At 44.2% G+C, this 20,555-nt stretch overlaps 1 protein-coding gene across 1 annotated transcript in view; it reads right to left on the bottom strand.

Annotated features, from left to right (window-relative positions):
* Window positions 1-20,555, bottom strand: part of OTOGL (otogelin like) — a 234,872-nt gene that overhangs the window by 70,700 nt on the left and 143,617 nt on the right. Inside the window, exons 26-30 of the mRNA XM_082255665.1 lie at window positions 11,519-11,545; window positions 9,237-9,404; window positions 3,549-3,827; window positions 1,510-1,627; window positions 775-854 (exon numbers count right to left, since the gene is read on the bottom strand). Coding sequence (XP_082111791.1) covers window positions 775-854; window positions 1,510-1,627; window positions 3,549-3,827; window positions 9,237-9,404; window positions 11,519-11,545 — 672 coding nt within the window. The remainder of the gene's footprint in view (window positions 1-774; window positions 855-1,509; window positions 1,628-3,548; window positions 3,828-9,236; window positions 9,405-11,518; window positions 11,546-20,555) is intronic.

Genomic DNA, 20,555 nt, shown 5'->3' on the forward strand with positions numbered 1-20,555 from the left:
GATTAATCTTCCCTAATAAAGTTCAAGTTAATAGTTCAACGTATGTGACAAGTTTTTATGAGTACAAAAGTGGAAGTTCATTAGATGCTTTAAAAACAATGGCTGAAGCAAAAGCTTACAAGTTTGTCATGTGAAAGCTACAATTGTTTTGTGTGACATTGCACCTTTACTGTTGTACTTTGCCCTGATGGATACTTTTCTCTTTTATATGCAGTAAATAAAGAATTAAAAAAAAAAAAGGAAGCTACAATTATCCATAAAATGTTTCCAGCTTGGGAGAGATTATCTTGCGTACATTTCTCAGGAAGTGTTGCCTGTATCTAGTACTACAGGACAGGAAATGTTGTAAGTAGAATACAGTCTTGTTTAAGAGGATCTGCCTCCCAAATTCTTCACTCATGGTCAAATCACCACCAGTCCTCACCAGAAAGCCTCAACATTTCTGTGCGGTGTTGTGGAGTTCCATCAACCCCTGCCCCTCATTTCTATGCTGTTTAGCAGCCTCACTGGCTAATTAGAATGGACAGGCACGATTTAGCACTATCAATAAATGTGAAAGATTTCTGTTTTGAAACGGCCCAGGGATTTGGCCAATACTACTTTAGGTATGAGCAGGTACCTTTAGGGCACTATATACTGTAAAGTAATGGTAGCAGTCTGTAGAGTTAATATTTGTAAAATTCACCTTAAAACCAAGTATTAACATCTAATAATAATAACATTATCTACAACTACTATGCAGAGTTCGCAGAAGTAATAAATAGTGATACTTACAGTCTTCTGGATAGACACATTTAAGTGTAATCTCATCAAGAATCATATGGTTTGGGCAGTATGGAATGCATCCTTCCACCCTTAAAAAAAGCAAAAAAAATATTTCCTGAATAACCATATTAAGCAGATTTCCCTGTACTTCTTGTCCCAGAGACAATAGGTACAGAGAAAGGAAGTGAAGGGAAATCTTGACTGTGAAGAATCTAATTACTGGCATAATAAAGATAATAGACAAGATCTAGGGTTTAGATTTAAAAAACAGAATTTCTGGCAGGCAGTAATGGTTTTCCACAAGAAGCAATGCTACAAAAGGGAGTATGCTAAAGTGATTGTAAATGATTATCTTCCAAACCAACCCATTCAGTTAGAGTCTGTTTTTTATAGGTGATTCCATTCCCACTGTTCTCAGCTGCATAAGAGCTGGGGGGAGGTGATGCTGCAGCACACTGAGCTTCCCAGTGACAGGCTGAGCAGGGGGAGCATGTCAGGACAAGTCTCATCATTGGATAGAGAGTACACTGAGTTTCCAGCAGAGCTAGAGAACTGACCACGGTTTGTTCTCCTGCTTAGTGTGGCCAGATTTTAATCGAAAAGTCAGAGGACTAGCAAGAACACCAGGGATTTCACACAAAGAAAGCAATACAAAGAGAACAGCATAGTTATCATTCAAATACATCGTACGACAGGCACATATCAGGAATTTGAAATGTTGGGGTAGCAAATGCTTTAACTTACGGTGGAAGAAAAGAACATAAAACAGCTTCAGGATCACTGCAGGTTTTAACACAAGGACTGGCACATGGTTCATACCTCCACTCACACATTCGCCTGTAAGGAACTGCTGCAGCAATCTCTGAAAAACATTTGACATTTTCTAAGAATCGGATATCAAAAAGTGGGAATTTTATACGACAGTGAAACCAGCTGTAAGCCATTTTTAAAGTCTAAAATATGATTTTTAGATTTCTCAAACTCGATTTATAGGGAAGGAAGAGAGACACTCTCCAAAAATCTATAACAAAAATGTATTTATCAATTTGATGCGCTGACAGATCCACCTGCTCCTCCAACTGCTAATGCTTTTCACTAAATGAAGAGCCTAATCGGAAAAGATTACATTACATTTATTTCACCTTAATATCAAACACTTGTACCGAACAGTCCTCCAAAAGAAGCTACTGGCAAATGCATATATCTAGTATAACTCTGCAATCAAACTTGCTGTAGCTAGAATGTAACTGATGAACTTATGTGATATCAACCAATTAACACGGTGGCAACTTTTTCACAGGTGTGCTATCACTGTGAGCATTTGACACTAGCACAATAAACACAACTGTCATCCAGATCATTCAACATCATGGGGATTGGTCTGGAAATTTATTTTTTTAAATGTATTTCTAATAAAAAAAAGTACATTTATTTACAAATATAATTTTTTTACACTTTTTATTTATGGGGGGGGGGGGGGTCTGGTGATGATCTGGTCAGTTGAGAAGCTTGGAAGCACCCAGTCATGGGGGAGCTAAATCTGGCCTGGTCAGTGGAGAAGCTTGAAAGCATCAAGTAATGAGGGGTCTGGGTCTGGTCTAGCCTGTAGAGAAGTTTGGAAGCACTCAGTCGGGGGGGGGGGGGTCTGGTGATGGTCTGTTCAGTAAAAAAGCTTGGAAACACCCAGTCATAGGGGAGGTCTGAATGTGGTCTGGTCAGGCACTGGAGAAGCTTAAAAGCATACAGTTATGAGGGGTCCAGATCTGGTCTAGTCAGTTGAGAAGCTTTAAAGCATCCAGTTATGAGGGATCTGGACCTGGCTTAGGCAGAAGAGATGCTTGGAAGCACCCAGTCATGGGGGGTCTGGCCATGCTCCAGTCAGTGGAAAAGCTTAAAAGCAACCAGTCATGGGGAGGTTTGAATATGGTCTAGTGAGTTGAAAAGCTTAGAAGAATTCAGTAATGGGGATCCTGATCTGGTCTGGTCAATGGAGAAGCTTGGAAGAATCCAGTCATGATGGGTCTGGGTCTGGTCTGGTCTGGTCCGTGAAAAAGCTTGAAAGCTTCAAAAGTGCCTGTTATTGCCTAAAAAGGGAAGTAATCCCCGACAGAGTAAAGCTGGCTATAGATGGGAAGAACTTCAAATGAAAATTCATAGGAAAAGAATGTGCTAAGAAAGTTTCTAATTGTTAGTGAGTCAAATTGACATTAGTTCCACAGTGATGAGAAAATTCGAAGGAGTAAGATGAAAAATGTTTCTCAAATGAACACATTTATAACAGCGTATGCGGTTAACATTCGAAAAAAGTCCATTATTTCCAAAATTAAATGTTAAAAGCAAACAAAATCATTCAAACAACATTTGACTGTTCTGAGAATTTTCTAAGAATTTCTTCTTTCTTCTTTTGAAATGCTATCCATCTATTGCCAGCTTTATAATAAGCCATTGTAAGTAGCCCACAAAGTCATACATAAAGTCTGCAGGGGGATTTGGTTCATTGATAGTTTTTCAGATAATGGCTGCCCACTAATCTTGAATTGTTTTTAATTACAGATCTGCTTCTGTACGATGAGCTGTGACATCCAATAATATGGTCCTAGTTGTCTCATGACACTTTTGACTAATTGACATGAGTGACATATCAGTAATATATATAAAAGGCAAAGTAACATAGAACATCACAAAAAATGTTGGCATATACTGTATGTTTATAGTGACTACATTTTTCATTTAATACCCAATCGTATACCTACAAGAAAATAGCTCTTAATATTATTACTCACCTTCAATCTTAAATCCACTGGACAGTTTAAATTCCTCAGAATTGTCATATTTGGAAACTTTAACTTCTGTGGCAGTTAAGACAATAAAGAACCCCTTTCTGCTGTGCAATTCAAAGGCACTATATCCTGGAACCCAGAGGCCTTGGTGATGAAAAAAGGTAGCTCTTCTACGAAACATCGAGCTGGCTTCCCATTGCTCCAAACGCACGCTGTCATTTTCTTGCACAGTCAGAAAATAGTTTGGCCTTTCCGCAGATTCCAAAGAGACAAGTGATAGTGCTATGTTGTATAAAATATTACAATTAAAATAATGTTTTACAATGGTTTTCAAAATTTCAAGAGCAACAGCTACTTTTGGACACTGATCTCTGTATTTAAAGTTCATCTGAGTCCAGGATACAAACCTGTGCTTTTCACAGGCAAAGCAACAGGTTTGCTTTAAGGTGAACTCCAGGCAAACAGCTAAATACATAAAAAGAGTACATATAAAGGAAATATTTTTCCTGCCAAAGAATTGTTTTTTCTCTACATCTAGGCCACATAGCACAGACCTGATTTTTCTATGCTGCTGTTAAATAACACTTACAGGATTTGTCCCTCCCCCAGCCTGTGATTGGATGGTGAAAGAATAAGCAGCAGATTGAAGAGCTCATCCCTCTGTAATTTTTTTTCTTTCAGTGAGCATGCTCCTTGTTAGCACAGAAGCATTGCAGCACAGCTGACTGACCTCTTGTGCTGCTACTCCTTCTCTTGAACTGAGCTCTGCTATGTAGGGTCTGCATAAGGCTGATACCTGGTCAAATGCAGGGAAATTCACTACTTGCATAAAAAAATACTTTAAATGTTGTACTGTAGATATTAAAACCAGTGGCGTCTAGTGCTCAAAATTTTTGGGGGGTCCGCAAAAAGAAAAATCGAATAGGCATTGCGTTGCGGCAAAAAACGCAGCAAAAAATTGCATGAATTTGCGGTCACAAAAGTGTGAAAGGGGCCTTCAGTAATCAAGGTATAGTGTGCCCCCATTCAATGTAGAGTTACCACAGTGTGTCCCCATTCAATGCAGTTACCACAGCGTGTCCCCATTTAATGCAGAGTTACCACAGCGTGCCCCCATTCAATGCAGAGTTACCACAGCATGCCCCCATTCAATGCAGAGTTACCACAGCATGCCCCATTCAATGCAGAGTTACCACAGCATGCCCCCATTCAATGCAGAGTTACCACAGCGTGCCCCCTATCAATGCAGAGTTAGCGCAGCATGCCCCCTTTCAATGCAGAGTTACCACAGCCTGCCCCTTTCAATGCAGAGTTACCACAGCGTGCCCCCTTTCAATGCAGAGTTACCAAAGTGTGCCTCCATTCAATGCAAAGTTACCACAGCATGCCCCCATTCAATGCAGAGTTACCACAGCGTGCCCCCATTTAATGCAGAATTACCACAGTGTGCCCCCATTCAATGCAGAGTTAGCACAGCGTGCCCCCATTCAATGCAGAGTTACCACAGTGTGCCCCCATTCAATGCAGAGTTAGCACAGCGTGCCCCCATTCAATGCAGAGTTAGCACAGCGTGCCCCCATTCAATGCAGAGGTAGCACAGCGTGCCCCCATTCAATGCAGGGTTAGCACAGCGTGCCCCCATTCAATGCAGAGTTAGAAAAGTCTGCCCCCTTTCAATGCAGAGCTAGCACAGCGTGCCCCCATTCAATGCAGAGTTAGCACAGCGTGCCCCATTTCAATGCAGAGTTAGCAAAGCGTGCCCCATTTCAATGCAGAGTTAGCACAGTGTGCCCCCATTTAATGCAGAGTTAGCACAGCGTGCCCCATTTCAATGCAGAGTTAGCACAGCATGCCCCCATTCAATGCAGAGTTAGCACAGCGTGCCCCCATTCAATGCAGAGTTAGAAAAGCCTGCCCCCTTTCAATGCAGAGCTAGCACAGTGTGCCCCCATTCAATGCAGAGTTAGCACAGCGTGCCCCATTTCAATGCAGAGTTAGCAAAGCGTGCCCCATTTCAATGCAGAGTTAGCACAGTGTGCCCCCATTCAATGCAGAGTTAGCACAGCGTGCCCCATTTCAATGCAGAGTTAGCACAGCATGCCTCCATTCAATGCAGAGTTAGCACAGCGTGCCCCCATTCAATGCAGAGTTAGCACAGCGTGCAGAGAGACCAGCGTGCACTTACCTGATGCAGCGGCGGCTTCTCCTCAGTCCTCAGCGTCTCCCAAATCCACCTCCTCCTCCTTGGCCAATCTCAAAAGTTCGCCTTTTGGCCAATCAGGAAAAGAGTCTTGGACACGCTTCCTGATTGGCCAGGAGGAGGATCCGTGTGACAATAGTGAATATTAATTCGCTATTGTCACACAATGGGTGGGCCCGGGGCGCATTGCTCTGCGACCCGGGTCCACCCTTTTCTGAAGCCTATTAGAGCCTTTGGCTCTAATCACTTGCTTCAGAAGAAAAAAAAACCCCATTGAACTCCTGCGCCCCCAACGCACCGGCCGCCACTGATTAAAACATAGCTGCATTAAGTTGTGTCTTTTATATTTGCCTAGGGGTTCAGCTTAAATGTTAGCCAGGTGGGTCAGGGCCTCGTGTACAGAATGGGTCTAGGATGCAAGAGTTTACAAAAGAAGTGTACTACCAAATGGCTAAACATCAGCACTGATGTTACCATAGGCATTTTTGTGGCCTAGTCAGGTTTACTTTAAACTCTACAGTATGAAGTTTATATAATTTTTTTTTTTTTTTGGTAATTTTTTTTTTCTGTGTTGATTTAATAATGGAATGCAGTATGATATGTACCATTATTAGTAATATATAATATAATTATATATTTTTATAATATAGTTATAATTTTTTAAATTATTATGCTAAGTAAGTCATTTTTGCATGCACCGCAGAGTATAACTGATAGTCTTTGTATATTTACCAATACATTAAAGATTGAAGGATTAATCAATTATGCAACTTGTTTACTTGTACAGCCTTTAATGTTTACCACCCCTTGCATCAGTGATCATCATTTCCTAAACTGCTTACAATGTAGCTAAATTATTTACTAAAAGCACATTTCATACAATAGAATTTAGTGTAATTCTATCTTTGCAGAACTGTACATACTGTGCATTAATTTATTTATCACTAAGATATTAACTTACTTCAGAATTTTTGTTAAGCTAATGAGTTTATGTACGCAAGCATCTGTTAGGACATCTATGCATATACATAAACTGAAAACACAGTGTGATATGCAAATCCACCGATATACCTAAGCTTTATACACCAATATGAACAAATGGCAATTGTGTTCTCCCATATAGAACTTATATTCTTTGTATGTACTGTATATACATTTCTGTCAGAGTTATACATACTGACACAAGCACTGCAGTTACATTAGTTTTAAATTGCAATAAACTGTACACACTACTTTCCTGTGCACTGCAACAAAATAATTAAAGAGGACCTCTCCGTTTTATTTTCCTTCAGTATTCCATGCTATGCTCCTTTGTGCTTTGTGGTCCTAACTGTGAGGTGGGAAAGGGCACCTCCCCTTCCCCTGTGGCCATCCAACAATGTACCTAGTAAATAAATGGCTGCTTGATAACCAGCTCTTGTCTCGGGTCCAGGAACTTTCCCGAAGCAAGAAGCAACCCCCATCCCCCACGGCCATCCGATAGCATAACTAGCAAGGAGATGGCTGCTTGATAACCGGCTCTTGTGTCAGTTCCTAATGCTTGCCCTAAACAAGCAGCGGCAAGAGGAATGCAGATGGAAAGGTGGTTGACACACCTCCTCCCTCTGCATTCCTCTTGCTCCTGCTTGTCTTAGGACAATACTTGGAGCTGGGAAAGGAGTCACTTCTCAAGTCTCTTTGTTGGTTATGCTGTCAGAAGGATGCAGGGGAAGGTGAGGTGCCCTGCCCAACCTGGTAGCTAGCTTGTAGGTACATGGGTCAAAGTATTATGGGTGCTTTGTTCCCTGGCTAACAGAACACCTGAAAAAAAGGAAGTCGATTTCTTCTTTAATGGAACATGACAGAAGAATACTATAATGAGTTTTGCAATGACTAATCTAGATCATATCTTTGTTCACGCACTTAATATTAATATAGATAAAAAGATAACTTTATATATTGGACTTTAAGCAAACTGTTGAAAAATAAAGTGAACCTGTCACAAAACGAAACACTTGTCTCTAATATAAGCAGCCATTCTTTGGCTTACATATTGCAAACTATTCCTAGGGCAGCAAAACTGCTTGACCATGAGTGATATAGTATGGCACTAAAATGTGGCATATGAGTTGGAGAACATTTTCCATAAGGGCTTTCTTTCTACTTGAACCAAACCAAATAAGGTGGATTTTATCATATTTGGTTATGCACATATATAGCCAACATGTTACTCAAACATAAGCTCTTTTTTTAAATGTTCGCTTTCCGATGTGTACTGTCACTCGGCTAGTGAAAAGGTGAAGCTGTCACATGCAAGCAAACATCCTGTTTTTTTTTATTTCCTTTGCACATGATTGGATATTCAAAGTGAACACAGCTTCACTTTATTTACCAAGCTTATGTATTATTCACTTTGCTGGCTAAACTGTCTGTACTCCTTTAGTGATCCCTTTTTCTTCCACTTGTACTCCTTTAGTGACCCCCTTTAATCCATGCGGTGTTGGGGTGATTATGCTCATCTTGTAAATGCAATTTTCAACAAATTATGCCAGTCCAAACTGGCCTGGCAGCCCACTTTTATTACCCAGAATGGAACAGTTTACATAGAAATCAGTTGCCCACGCAGGGGTTTCCACCTTCGACATTAAAGGTCAACTGAAAATACCAAGCTACCTCCTCTATCTTGGCTACTGGCTAGGGCCCCTCTGACCCCTGGGTGAGACCTGCTTTCAACAAACTGGGAGCTTTGAGCTATCCTCAGGCTTGAGTAAATAATGACACTGCACACCTATGTATTCACACTGACTGCAGGCATCCAGTAACATCTGGACACAGGATTGAAGGTTCCGTCCCACCCAAGACACTTTTGAACCTTCAAGCTCCAGGCCCCAATCCAGGTTCAAAGAATCCAGAGAAAGCAAAAAACACAGTTTTATCTGCTCAGAAACCAGTCTGGAACCCCACATTAACGTTTAATGCGAATTCTGTGTCATTTTCTTCTACATTTTTCACAGTGTCAGGGCATCCCATTGTCACATCCTTTAATATCATATTTTTTTTAACCAACTCAAGCAATACCAACATAGTTTTAGTTGGCAGTGGATTTGTAATGCACACAAACACACACATATATAGGCAATGACACATTCTACACTGACACGTGTTCAGGATTATTTTGAGAGGTACGTTTTATGATATGTAATGTTCACTATTAAATAACTTTTCTAATGTTAAAAATCATGACATTTCTGCATCTCTGGATACTGCTCCCCTACTGACCTAAGACACAAAAACTGCAGTATATGCAATAACCGAATAACAGTTTTATTAACAGCAGAGAATTAAAATAAACCATAGGTTTCTGAGTACATTGCTACTGGGATACACATCCAGGCTGTAAAACTAGTCTCATCGTGTTGATCATTTAACATCATATGGATTGAAGTTGTGATAGAATTGCCTGCATTTTTGTGTGACAATATTATTTAAATATTTGGAAATCGAGTACTCACACAAGTCTTTATCTCTGAAAAGTCCAGGTGTTACCATGAAGTTAAATAAAACATTTCCGTGTGCACTCATTCTTGGCAATGGGAATATATATTTGCTGGTAACGTTAACACCTAATACAATTTCACTGTTGCCACAACTTGAGAGAATAAAGGGACCTTCACCTAATCCTGTTTGAAAATAGACATAAACAATGATAAGATATGACAACAGTGGAGACACAGTAAATATTCTTTAAACCATTGCCTAAATTCTCCAAGTAACAGCATCTTTTCATGTACAGAACTATTTCAGTTAGAATATGACTTATTGGATATCAGTGTCAATGAAACACGTGATAAATGTTTTGTTTGGTGTAGGGAACTTGGGGGCTTCGGGATAGAGGAACATATTTTATAATAAATGTGCTGCTTACGACGTGAAAAGGCTAGAATGCAAGAATGATTGTATATTTGTACATTTTTCCCAGCTACAGTCAATAAGGACTACTTTAGAAGTGAGTTTAAATTATATAGTGAAGGTCAATGTGTCAAAGAATACACTTCTGTGCAGTTTTTGGCCTGTCAATGTTGATTGTGACTCTGGGTTGTGAATAATTGTTTCATTCATCACAGATAGAAGTTTTCATAATGTGTGTAATATAGACTGTCAAACTGCACAGTAATCCAACTGATATTTAATGAATGAGAACATTTGCTGCCCCTCAATGGCTATATACCTTTCTGTATTTTTGTCACACTGACTAAATTCAATTAGGATTACCCATGGCATTTTATCTTATTTTTCTAAAATCCCCCTTTTCCACTTCTTGCAACACTACATATTAGTTACTCATTTAAATGTGGGCTTTTTGTTGGTTATTTCCTGATGGAACCCTGTCGCTTGATTTCTAGCGACCTTTCTGATTTTTCTTTTGAAGTACATTTCAATTGTCTTCACTTTGTCTAACCCTGATGTTCAGACTGTAACCATGAACTGCTGTACTCTTTTATACTTTGTACTTTTCTTTGAATAAAAATCTATTGTTCAAAAAAAAATAATAATTGGCGCATCGGCCCTGCTCACAAGGTGCTTGGCAAGAGACCTGATGGTTGGCAGCACCGTATCAAGGGAGATGAAGTTTGTGAAAGAAATATCACTATGGCAGTTGATGGACTATTGGACTAGAATTACCCATGCAAACCGGGTAAAAGAGAGAGAGAGACAGCTGTATTTTCACAGGCTGAATATTGAGGGATTTCCCCTTTGCAGCAAAAAGAATGAGGTGCGCACACTGATGCTCCTGTGTGCACATTAACCTGCTACAAGCATGTGACCATGAGTCCCTCAGGCAGACCCAGAAGTGATCTGATATCTGAACAGTGAGACGCCTGTTTATGTATCTCTGGGACTGGTGAGAGCACACTGATGCCACTAACCTGATGTTGCCAGCAGACACTGAGCACATAGGGACTGTCCATTAACTAACAGCATTATTTACGGCATGCAGACTTTACTGGAACTGTACTCATGTGCACCCCAATGAAGATTGGGCCCCAATGCTAGCCGGCTGAAGAACTAGGGCTAAAGACTGCTCAGTCAGATAGCTACTTCACAACAACTTTGACTATTGTCCATAGTAAGAGGTACTTTTTTTAAGAAGTCTCAAACTTCATTGCAGTTCCATTCATATAGAGTGTACTTTAAAGGGGATATTGCCTACTGAACCCAAACTACCAAGCTGCTCCTGTGGGAGTAGTTCTACAGCTGTAATTCATTTCCTTTTGTCCCATGCCTACAGTGCTTAACCATGTGTCTGAATGATCTGAATAAACTCTAACAGCATATGAGTGCAAGTGTTTAATCATGAGATCAACTGTGAATTAATTATTTATCTAAACCCAAGAACAAAAATGTGATAAATTGCCACTTGCCAGTCAATGGTAGCTGCAATAGTTATCTTTTTTTCAGGCATTTACTTTATTTCTGTTTTTATTGCTGCCTGCGACATGGAATATTTTCCCTCTTACTGCTGGTCCTCAAGATCATTGTCTTCAGTACTGAAACTGATCCAAAATCTAGAATGTTTGAATTTTCATAGGAACAGAGGATAAGTGTTCTCATGTCCACTGTCTAGAAAGGGATCTTTCTTTGGAGAGATCTCCTCTTACTTTTTTGTGTGTCTTTGGGGCAAGGATCTTAACCAATCCCTACTCTATTCAAATAAAAAAAAAAAAAGTTTTGGCTTTACATACACTACAATAATTACAAAAAAATGCATTACATTTAAAAAAAAAAAACTTACCTTGGTTATAATATTCACAGTCATAAGCTGAAAAACATAAAATTGGTACTGAGTCATAGAGAAACTAAAAATACAGACTTTAAACATGTAAGAATTGTTTTCAGTTTTAATACTCGTAGAACATTTATCAAGAAAAGTAATGAAACAGTAAAGCCTCAGTCACCCCAGCATTGAGGCCCAAGGATTGTGACTGGACTGTGTGTTTATATGAAATGAGTCTCCGGGTGCTGCATGCAGGGAGCTCCAGTAAATGTATAGGCACACAGCAGTTGCACAGACACAACCGCTTGTCTTAATTTGAGGCCTTATATATAAAGCCTTTTCTTCAGGAAAATAGCTGCACAAATTAGTGACCTATGCATCAGGTCTGAGACAGATGCATAATTAAAGCATAACTAAAGGAAAAATAGTTTCTTAGTTTTGGACAGAGTTTAGAGGGATTCGAACACCTGTCAGGTTTTATTGCTGCCTGTGCCCCAATGAGGGATATTCACCCACATTATTTGTCCTGTTTATTTTTTATTTTAGTTACTTATATAGCGCTGTCAATTTACGCAGCACTTTACATATACATTGTACATTCACATCAGTCCCTGCCCTCAAGAAGCTTACAATCTAAGGTCCCTAACTCACATTCATACTTACACATAGTAGGGCCAATTTAGACCGGATCCAATAAACCTACCAGCATGTCTTTGGAGTGTGGAAGGAAACCCACGCAGGCACAAGGAGAACATGCAAACTCCAGGCAGGTAGTGTTGTGGTTGGGATTTGAACCAGTAACCCTTGTGCTGCTAGGTGAAAGTGCTAACCACTACATCACTGTTTACCATTATCATTGAAATTGAAATTGAAAGTGAAAGTAAAATGAAATTAAAAATGTCCTCTTACTTCCTGTTTTGGCTATGAGAGAGAAAGTGAAGGTGAATCACCCCAATGTCACACAGATGGGAAAAAAACAAAAACAAAAAACAAAAACGGAATTTTTGTAAAATCTTACCTGTAAAATTCCTTTCTCTGAGTCCTCCGACAGTCGCCGCCTCTTCATATTCGTCACATATGGGGTATTAGACTTTGCTCCAAAGGAGTAGCTAGGCAACAGAATATGTTAACAATAAAGCTTTAACATATCCCACCCTCAAGGGGTGGTCCCCTCAGTCAATACCCTCCTACTTCCTGCAACCATATCTCAGTTTTAGTGGAATAGCAGTAGAGTATACATTCAAACCCCAAAAGAGGGGCGGGGGCGGCGACTGTCGGAGGACTCAGAGAAAGGAATTTTACAGGTAAGATTTTACAAAAATTCCGTTTTCTCTTACGTCCTCCGACAGTCGCCGCCTCTTCATATTCGTCACATATGGGGACGTCCCAAAGCAGTGCAAACATGAGGGGTGGGAAACGCATCCGCGCCGAAAGGCAACGCAGTCTCCACATCAAAGAAAGGAACCTTACCAAAGGAAGGAAACCAGCTGGGCAACAGGAGCAACAACCCAGGAAAAGACAAAAAAACCAGGGGATACAAAAAAACTATCCCAACAGCCAGGAGTCCCCAACAAGGGACCCTATGGAACAGCCGCACTAAGAACCTTGCGGCCAAAGGAAGCATCCGCCGATGCCTGAACATCTACTTTGTAGAATTTTGTGAAAGTGTGCACGGTCGACCAAGTCGCCGCCTTACACACCTGGGCTACAGAAGCCCCATGACGGCAGGCCCAAGACGTACTCAGAGATCTAGTAGAGTGCGCCTTCACAGGCACAGGGGGAACCTTCCCCTGCAAGGCATAGGCCTGTTCAATGGTCTGCCTGATCCACTTGGCGATGGTAGAGGCCGAAGCCGCCATGCCCTTCCGAGGACCCTCTGGAAGAACAAACAAGGAGTCCGTCTTACGAAAAGACTCAGTCGATTTAAGGTAAACCCTTATCGCCCGAACAACATCCAGAGAGTGCAATCTCACCTCCTTTGGATGTTTAGGCTTCGTGCACAACGAAGGCAAAACAATATCCTCGTTAAGATGGAATTCCGAAACTCGTTTCGGCAGAAAAGAAGGATTAGGTCGCAAGACCACCTTATCCAAATGAACAACCAGGTACGGAGACTTGCAGGACAAAGCCGCCAGTTCCGACACTCTGCGAGCCGAAGTGATCGCCACCAAAAAGGCGACCTTTTTGGACAACATAGACAACGAGATCTCCCTGATCTGTTCAAAAGGAGCACGTTGTAACACAGATAGAATGAGATTCAAGTCCCAAGGGGGCAAAGGATCCCTCCTAGGAGGAACCAGATGCCGCACACCCTGAATAAAGGTGCCAACCAAGGAGTTGGAAGCCACGGGACGTTGAAACAGAACAGCCAGCGCAGACACCTGACCCTTTATCGTAGCCAGCGCCAAACGCTGATCGACACCCGTCTGAAGGAAAGACAGCACACGGGAAACCGAGTACGTGCGGGGTGAAAACCCCCTGGACTCACACCAGGCAAAATAGGCCTTCCAAGTACGGCAATAAACCTTCCCCGAGGAAGACTTCCTCGCGTTGATCAAAGTATGAACGACCTCTGGAGAGAGACCCTTCTCCTTCAGGACCTCGGTCTCAACAGCCAGGCCGTCAAAGCCAGCGACTGTAAAGCAGGATGGTAAATCGGTCCTTGAGACAGTAGATCGTCTCGAAGAGGCAGACGCCAAGGGGCGTCGACCGCCAGATTCACGAGGTCTGCGTACCAGGACCGGCGAGGCCAGTCCGGTGCCACAAGAATCACCGTGCTGCGTTCCGAGTGTAACCTGCGAAGGAACCTGGACAGCAACTGAATCGGTGGAAACGCGTACATCAGCCTGTACTGATGCCACGGGGCCACTAACGCGTCCGACGCGTCTGCCCGAGGGTCGCGCGTCCTTGCCACGAACCTCTTCACCTTGTAGTTGAGGCGAGACGCGAACAGGTCCACATCTGGAAGACCCCACTTCGCGCACAACATCTGGAAGACAGCCGGGTGGAGAGACCATTCCCCCTGATCCAGGGTCTGGCGACTCAGATAGTCCGCCTGCCAGTTCTCCACTCCCGGAATGTGAACCGCCGTTATCGCCGGGACATGAGTCTCGGCCCAAGACAGAATGTCGGCCACTTCTCGAGCCGCTCGGGCACTCCTGGTGCCCCCTTGGTGGTTGATGTAGGCCACCGCCGTGGCATTGTCCGTCTGCACCCGAACCGGGCAGCCCTGCAGCCGGTCCGTCCAGCGATGAAGACAGAGCCTTATCGCACGCAATTCCAGAATGTTGATCGGGAGGGAAGACTCCCCCTCCGACCAAGTTCCCTGGGCGGACAGAACGCCCAGAACACCACCCCAGCCCGACAGGCTGGCATCGGTGGTGATTACCGTCCACGAGATCGGACGAAACGACTTGCCCCCGGACACCAACGGGGACTGGAGCCACCACAGAAGGTTTTCCCTGGTGCGATGACTCAACGAGATCTGAAGATCCAGAGATTGAGGTCGCCCGTCCCACCTGGACAGGATCTCCGCTTGGAGACCCCGCGTGTGAAACTGCGCGAAAGGAATCGCCTCGAAGGCCGAGACCATCAATCCCAGACATCTCATACACGTCCGCAGAGACGAGTGCGGAACGTCCCTGAGGGACCTGACTTCCTCCTGAAGAGTCCTGAGTTTGTCTTCCGGCAGGAAGACCTTCGCCTGCACCGAGTCCAGTATCATTCCCAGATAGGGGAGACGAACCGACGGACTCAGTGTCGACTTTGGAACATTTATCGTCCAACCAAACTCCTGCAGAGTTTGCATTGTGACAGACAGGTCCTCCTCCAGACCCTGTCTGGTCGCAGACCGAACCAGAATGTCGTCCAGATACCCCAGGACAGAAATGCCCTGGGCCCTCAATAATGCCAGAACCGGTGCAAGCACCTTGGTGAAGACCCGCGGAGCCGAGGCGAGACCAAAGGGCAACGCCACGAACTGGTAGTGATCCTCCGCAATGGCAAATCGAAGGTATCTCTGATGACCCTCGAATACGGGGATGTGAAGGTACGCATCCTTCAAATCGATGGAGGCCATGAATTCCCCCGGAACCAGAGCAGCCACCACCGAGCGCAGGGATTCCATGCGGAACTTGCGAACCCGCACAGAGCGGTTCAGAGCCTTCAAGTCCAGAATCGGACGAACCTTGCCCTCCTTCCTGGGCACGGTGAACAGATTGGAATAAAACCCCCGAAATCTGTCCCGATGAGGCACCGGAACCACCACTCCCTGAGCCCTCAGGTCCCGCACCGCCAGGTGCAGATCCCGCAGGCGCTCTGGAGACAGTTGAAGATTCGAGGGAAAAAATCTGCTCTCCGGCCGAGAGAGAAACTCGATCTTGTAACCAGATCGAACGATTTCCAGAACCCATCTGTCCCGCACACGGGCCAACCAGGGCTGAAGAAAACCGAGCAAGCGTCCCCCCACCCCAAAACTGGGTGAGGGCGCCCCTTCAGGCCGAACTGTTATGGGCCGCAGGTCCGGATTGGCCGGACTTCTGTTTCCCAGACCAGGGCTTCTTCTGAGAGCCTTGACCTTTGAACGGTTTGCCCTTGTAGTGCGGCCGAAAGGCACGAAAGGACCCCTGAGGGGGCCGAAAATTTGCATGCTTCTTCCCAGAAGCCCCCTTAGCCTTGGGGAAATGGGGCAAGAGAGTGCTCTTACCCCCGGTGATCCCCTTAATCAACACATCCAGGGACTCCCCAAAAAGGCGAGACCCATCATAAGGCAGATTGGCTAAGGTCTTACGTGAAGATTGGTCCACCGACCAGCATTTCAACCAAACCAGGCGGCGAGACAACACCGCCACGCTGTGCACACGTGCAGCCAACGGAATCAGGTCCAGGTCCGCATCACACAGATACATGACACCCTGGTGGATCTGATCCACCATATCCAGGGTCGCCGCCGAGGCCGAATCGGCCACTAGGACGCGCCTAAGCATCTGCGTCCAACTTGCGATCGCCTGGGCCGCCATGAGAGAAGCAAACAGAGCCTTAAGCATAGAACCCGTAACAGAATAAGTATGACGGGCAAGAGACTCCAGTCTCCTATCCGTGGCATCACGGAAAACAGGGGAACCCTCTGCAGGAATCGCAGTGGCTTTGTTCAAAACCGCAATTGCATGATCCACTGGCGGAGGCACACACCACCGTTCATCAGTGGCAGGCGAGAAAGGATAACGCAGCTTGAATTTACTTGGTACCGCAAAAGGCTTGCGCAGATCGCGCCATTGATCCTTAACAGCGCGCTGAAAATCAGCATTGCAGGGAAAAACCTGCGGCGTCCTGCGTTTTCTCTGCGTCCCATAAGCCGCCAAGGCAGCGGGGGGACACACTTCCTCCTGCAAACGTAGCGTCTGCTTAATGGAAGCAATCAACTCATCCATGATTGCAAGCTCTTCAGGCGAGCCAGGGGGAGAATTATCAACCCCCTCAACTTCAGCCTCTACCTCAGACCCCACCAGATCAAGAGAGGAGCGGGACCCCGATAAGGGGGTCCCTGCCAGAACAGCCCCATCACCTTCACCCTCAGAATCAGAGGACAGAGCAACTCTGGGCCGTTTAGTAGATTGAGCAGCCACCAGCATTTGCACCTGGGCAGCAAGGCCAGCCACAATAGTGGCTAAATCCCCCCCTGGGGGGGAAACAGCGGTCCCCTGGCTTTCCACCAATACTGTAGGAAACTTGCCCTCCTGAGAATCCATTGCCCCTGTAATGCCAGACAACCAAGGGTTAACTGCCCCCTTTTAGCAAGCGCGGCAAGCGCAGCCCACCGCACCACACTCAGGCACAATGAGACCCCCACAGGGAATATACAAACTGAGTACAGGCAATGGATGACAAGAACAGAAGGATAAAACCTGAGGAGACCCCGCTGCTGCTGCTGCCTCGATCGGTGTTCCTGGAAAGAGGAAGTGATGCTGCCAGGGCGCTCTATGTAAGCCTATGGAGGCTACAAGAAAATGGCCGCCGTGCATGTAAACCATGCGGCCGGAGCGGGCGCCGGTAAAATGGCGTCGTTTGGCGCCGAAAACGCCGCTCCACAGTGCATAAAAACACACATATTACATTCCAATATATGGATACATGTTAGATCGCCGCAGCGATCGCTGTATATGCCCAAACATGCCAAGAAAAAACATGCCCCACAGCACACAGCTTCTCACACTGCCCAGCCTGACACACTCAGTGTCATACAGCTCCCCCCCCCCCTTGCAGCCCACAGCATGCAGCCGAGAGATAGGGAGACAAGCAGTGTGATTAAAGGCAGGTTACACAGTCCCAGACTGAGACCCCCCCAGACAGACAGGTCCCCACATAAATACACTTACCTCACATGGCGTGGGGAACCCGCACAGGCGAACAAGCCGCTGCACATGAGGCAGGGAGAGTCGCAATTCAAGACGCACACAATGGAGGTTAAGAAACCGCACAGCGTCCGGTGAGGTAGCCACCTCACCAATCATCCCTGCACCGAACAGGGATGGGTCGTTCACTGTGCCAGGAGCGTTACCTGGCTGAACGCTCGATGGCAGACTGGGAAGCCACTGACCCACGACCTGCGACCAGGGGGATCAGCCCGAGACCCAGTCCGCATGATCCTCTTCGTCCGAAGAACTAACTAATGCTGACAAAAATAACAGCTAAGTAAAGGTAGAGAGAAAAACTCAAACAAAATATTAAAAAGAAGAAAGAGTCTGGGACAAAAAGTCCCAGCACAGAGAGAGCCAGCCACTCCTGACAAGCTAGACATTAAAACTGGGATATGGTTGCAGGAAGTAGGAGGGTATTGACTGAGGGGACCACCCCTTGAGGGTGGGATATGTTAAAGCTTTATTGTTAACATATTCTGTTGCCTAGCTACTCCTTCGGAGCAAAGTCTAATACCCCATATGTGACGAATATGAAGAGGCGGCGACTGTCGGAGGACGTAAGAGAAAAGGGGTTTTAACCATTCCTTACTCTATCCAAAATGTAAAAAAAAAAAAAAAGTTTTGCCCTTTAATTCTACTTTAAGTGGTCAGGGGCTGGTTTGTTTTGTTGCAGTGCTAACAACTGAGGGAAGAATAGTTTATGCAAACTGTAACCTTGTAAAAAAATGACCACACAGTCTGTCTCGTGGCTCCTGTTTAGTATCACCTTGCTGTGTGACTGAATTAATAAATGTATGCCATTGTACATAGGGTATTTTTATGTACTTGTCAGCCATTTTTAACTTTTAAATATAAAAGCCACTGAGTGACAAAAAGAGAGAGCAGTAGTGACCGGTCTTCATTACAGGAAGCTACTGCACAGAGGCAACGTTTCATGATGGATTACTGCACAGATCTGGGAGAAGTACACAAAGCACACCAATATTCAAGTAAGAAAACATAAGCCTCTTGTATCTAGAAAATATTTGATTATCCCAGAATTCAGCTTTAAGGCCATCTATGGCAGAAGTAAAATATGGTATTTTACTACTGATTACAAAGTATCAGTAGAAGAAAAAATGCCAGATGACAGCAGCAGATATAATATATAATTGTCAGAGTAGAATGCAGACGTTTTAGGTGGGCTGCACCCTCCTAAATTTTTCAAACAAAATTACTTTTGTCTCAAAAGTCAAAAATTAAAGCTGCCCATTACAGTATCTCACAAAAGTAAGTACACCCCGCACATTTTTGTAAATATTTTATTATATCTTTTCATGTGAAAACACTGAAGAAATGACACTTTGCTACAATTATTATTTCAGGTACTGATATAGGGTTGTCAATTTACGCAGCGCTTTACATATACATTGCACATTTACATCAGTCCCTGCCCTTAAGGAGCTTACAATCTAAGGTCCCTAATGCCTCGTACACACGCACCGATTGTTGGCCGACCGATCGGCCGTCTTTTGTCCAGTGTTGTTGTATTGGTTGAAATGTGCTCTAGACTGCACACTAATTTTGTCGGCCAACAACAACCAACTGCAGAAGTGATGTCATGTTCTGGTTTACTTTCCGTGTGTTTTTTCTTCTCTGAGCATGCCCAATCTTGCTCATCTGATTTATGTCTGTCGAAATCTGTACTGACAGACGAACAATCAGCCATTCTGTTGACAGCCAACAAAAATTTTAAAGGAGTAGGGAAGAGCGCCACTTTCCATGCTTTTGTATTGACCATGGAACTGGGTAATGAAGCGGATGGTGGTGTTGGTGGGATCCTGTTCCTTTTTGGGAGGTTTACCAGGTAGGTAGGTGTTATACGCCTGTTCAATAAGTGATTTGGGATAGCCTTTTTCTATGAATTTGGTTGTGAGGTGGTTACTTTGGGAGATGTAGTCTGAGTCTCTCGTGCAAGTTTGTCTGAGGCAACAGAACTGGCCTTTGGGTATGTTGTTAACCCATCGGGGATTATGACAGCTTTTAAAGTGTAAATATGAGTTACCTGCTGTGGGTTTACTGTAGTTCCGGGAAAAGATGGTGGGACCGACATGGCCTAGTTCAAGGTCTAGGAAGGCCAGATGTTCGTGGTGCCAGACATGGGTGAAAGATAGGCCAAGAGAGTTGTTGTTACAGTGTGAAACAAAATCGTTAATGGTGGAGGATGGGCCATCCCAAATTATGATTATGTCGTCTATGTAGCGACCATAAAAGATGAGATGTTGTGTGTAGGGGTTGTTATATAAAGGGAAAACTTACCAGTTCGACAATTTCCACAACTGCTCCACCGACCACGTCATTTACTGTCTCCCATGCCCCTGCCATCTTTTGTATGTAGGGCGAACCATTTGCCCCTTGAGGCAACGCTTCTGTCGACATAGACGTTTTATAGAGACAGGAAGCGATAAGCATAGTGTGCCCCGCCATTTTTTAGAATTTCATCAATGTTCCACCTCGGGCCTACGGGTCTGGGTGTTAGAATCTATACCCAATAACCTATCTGCAGCTGAACGTTTCACATTGCTTTGTGAACGGGAAACATTTTGGATTTACACTTTAGATTCCCTTAGCCCTAATGGGTTGAATGAAGAATTAGACGT

Source organism: Pelophylax lessonae (genome assembly GCF_965119305.1).
Source record: "Pelophylax lessonae genome assembly, chromosome: 4".
NCBI lineage: Eukaryota > Metazoa > Chordata > Amphibia > Anura > Ranidae > Pelophylax > Pelophylax lessonae.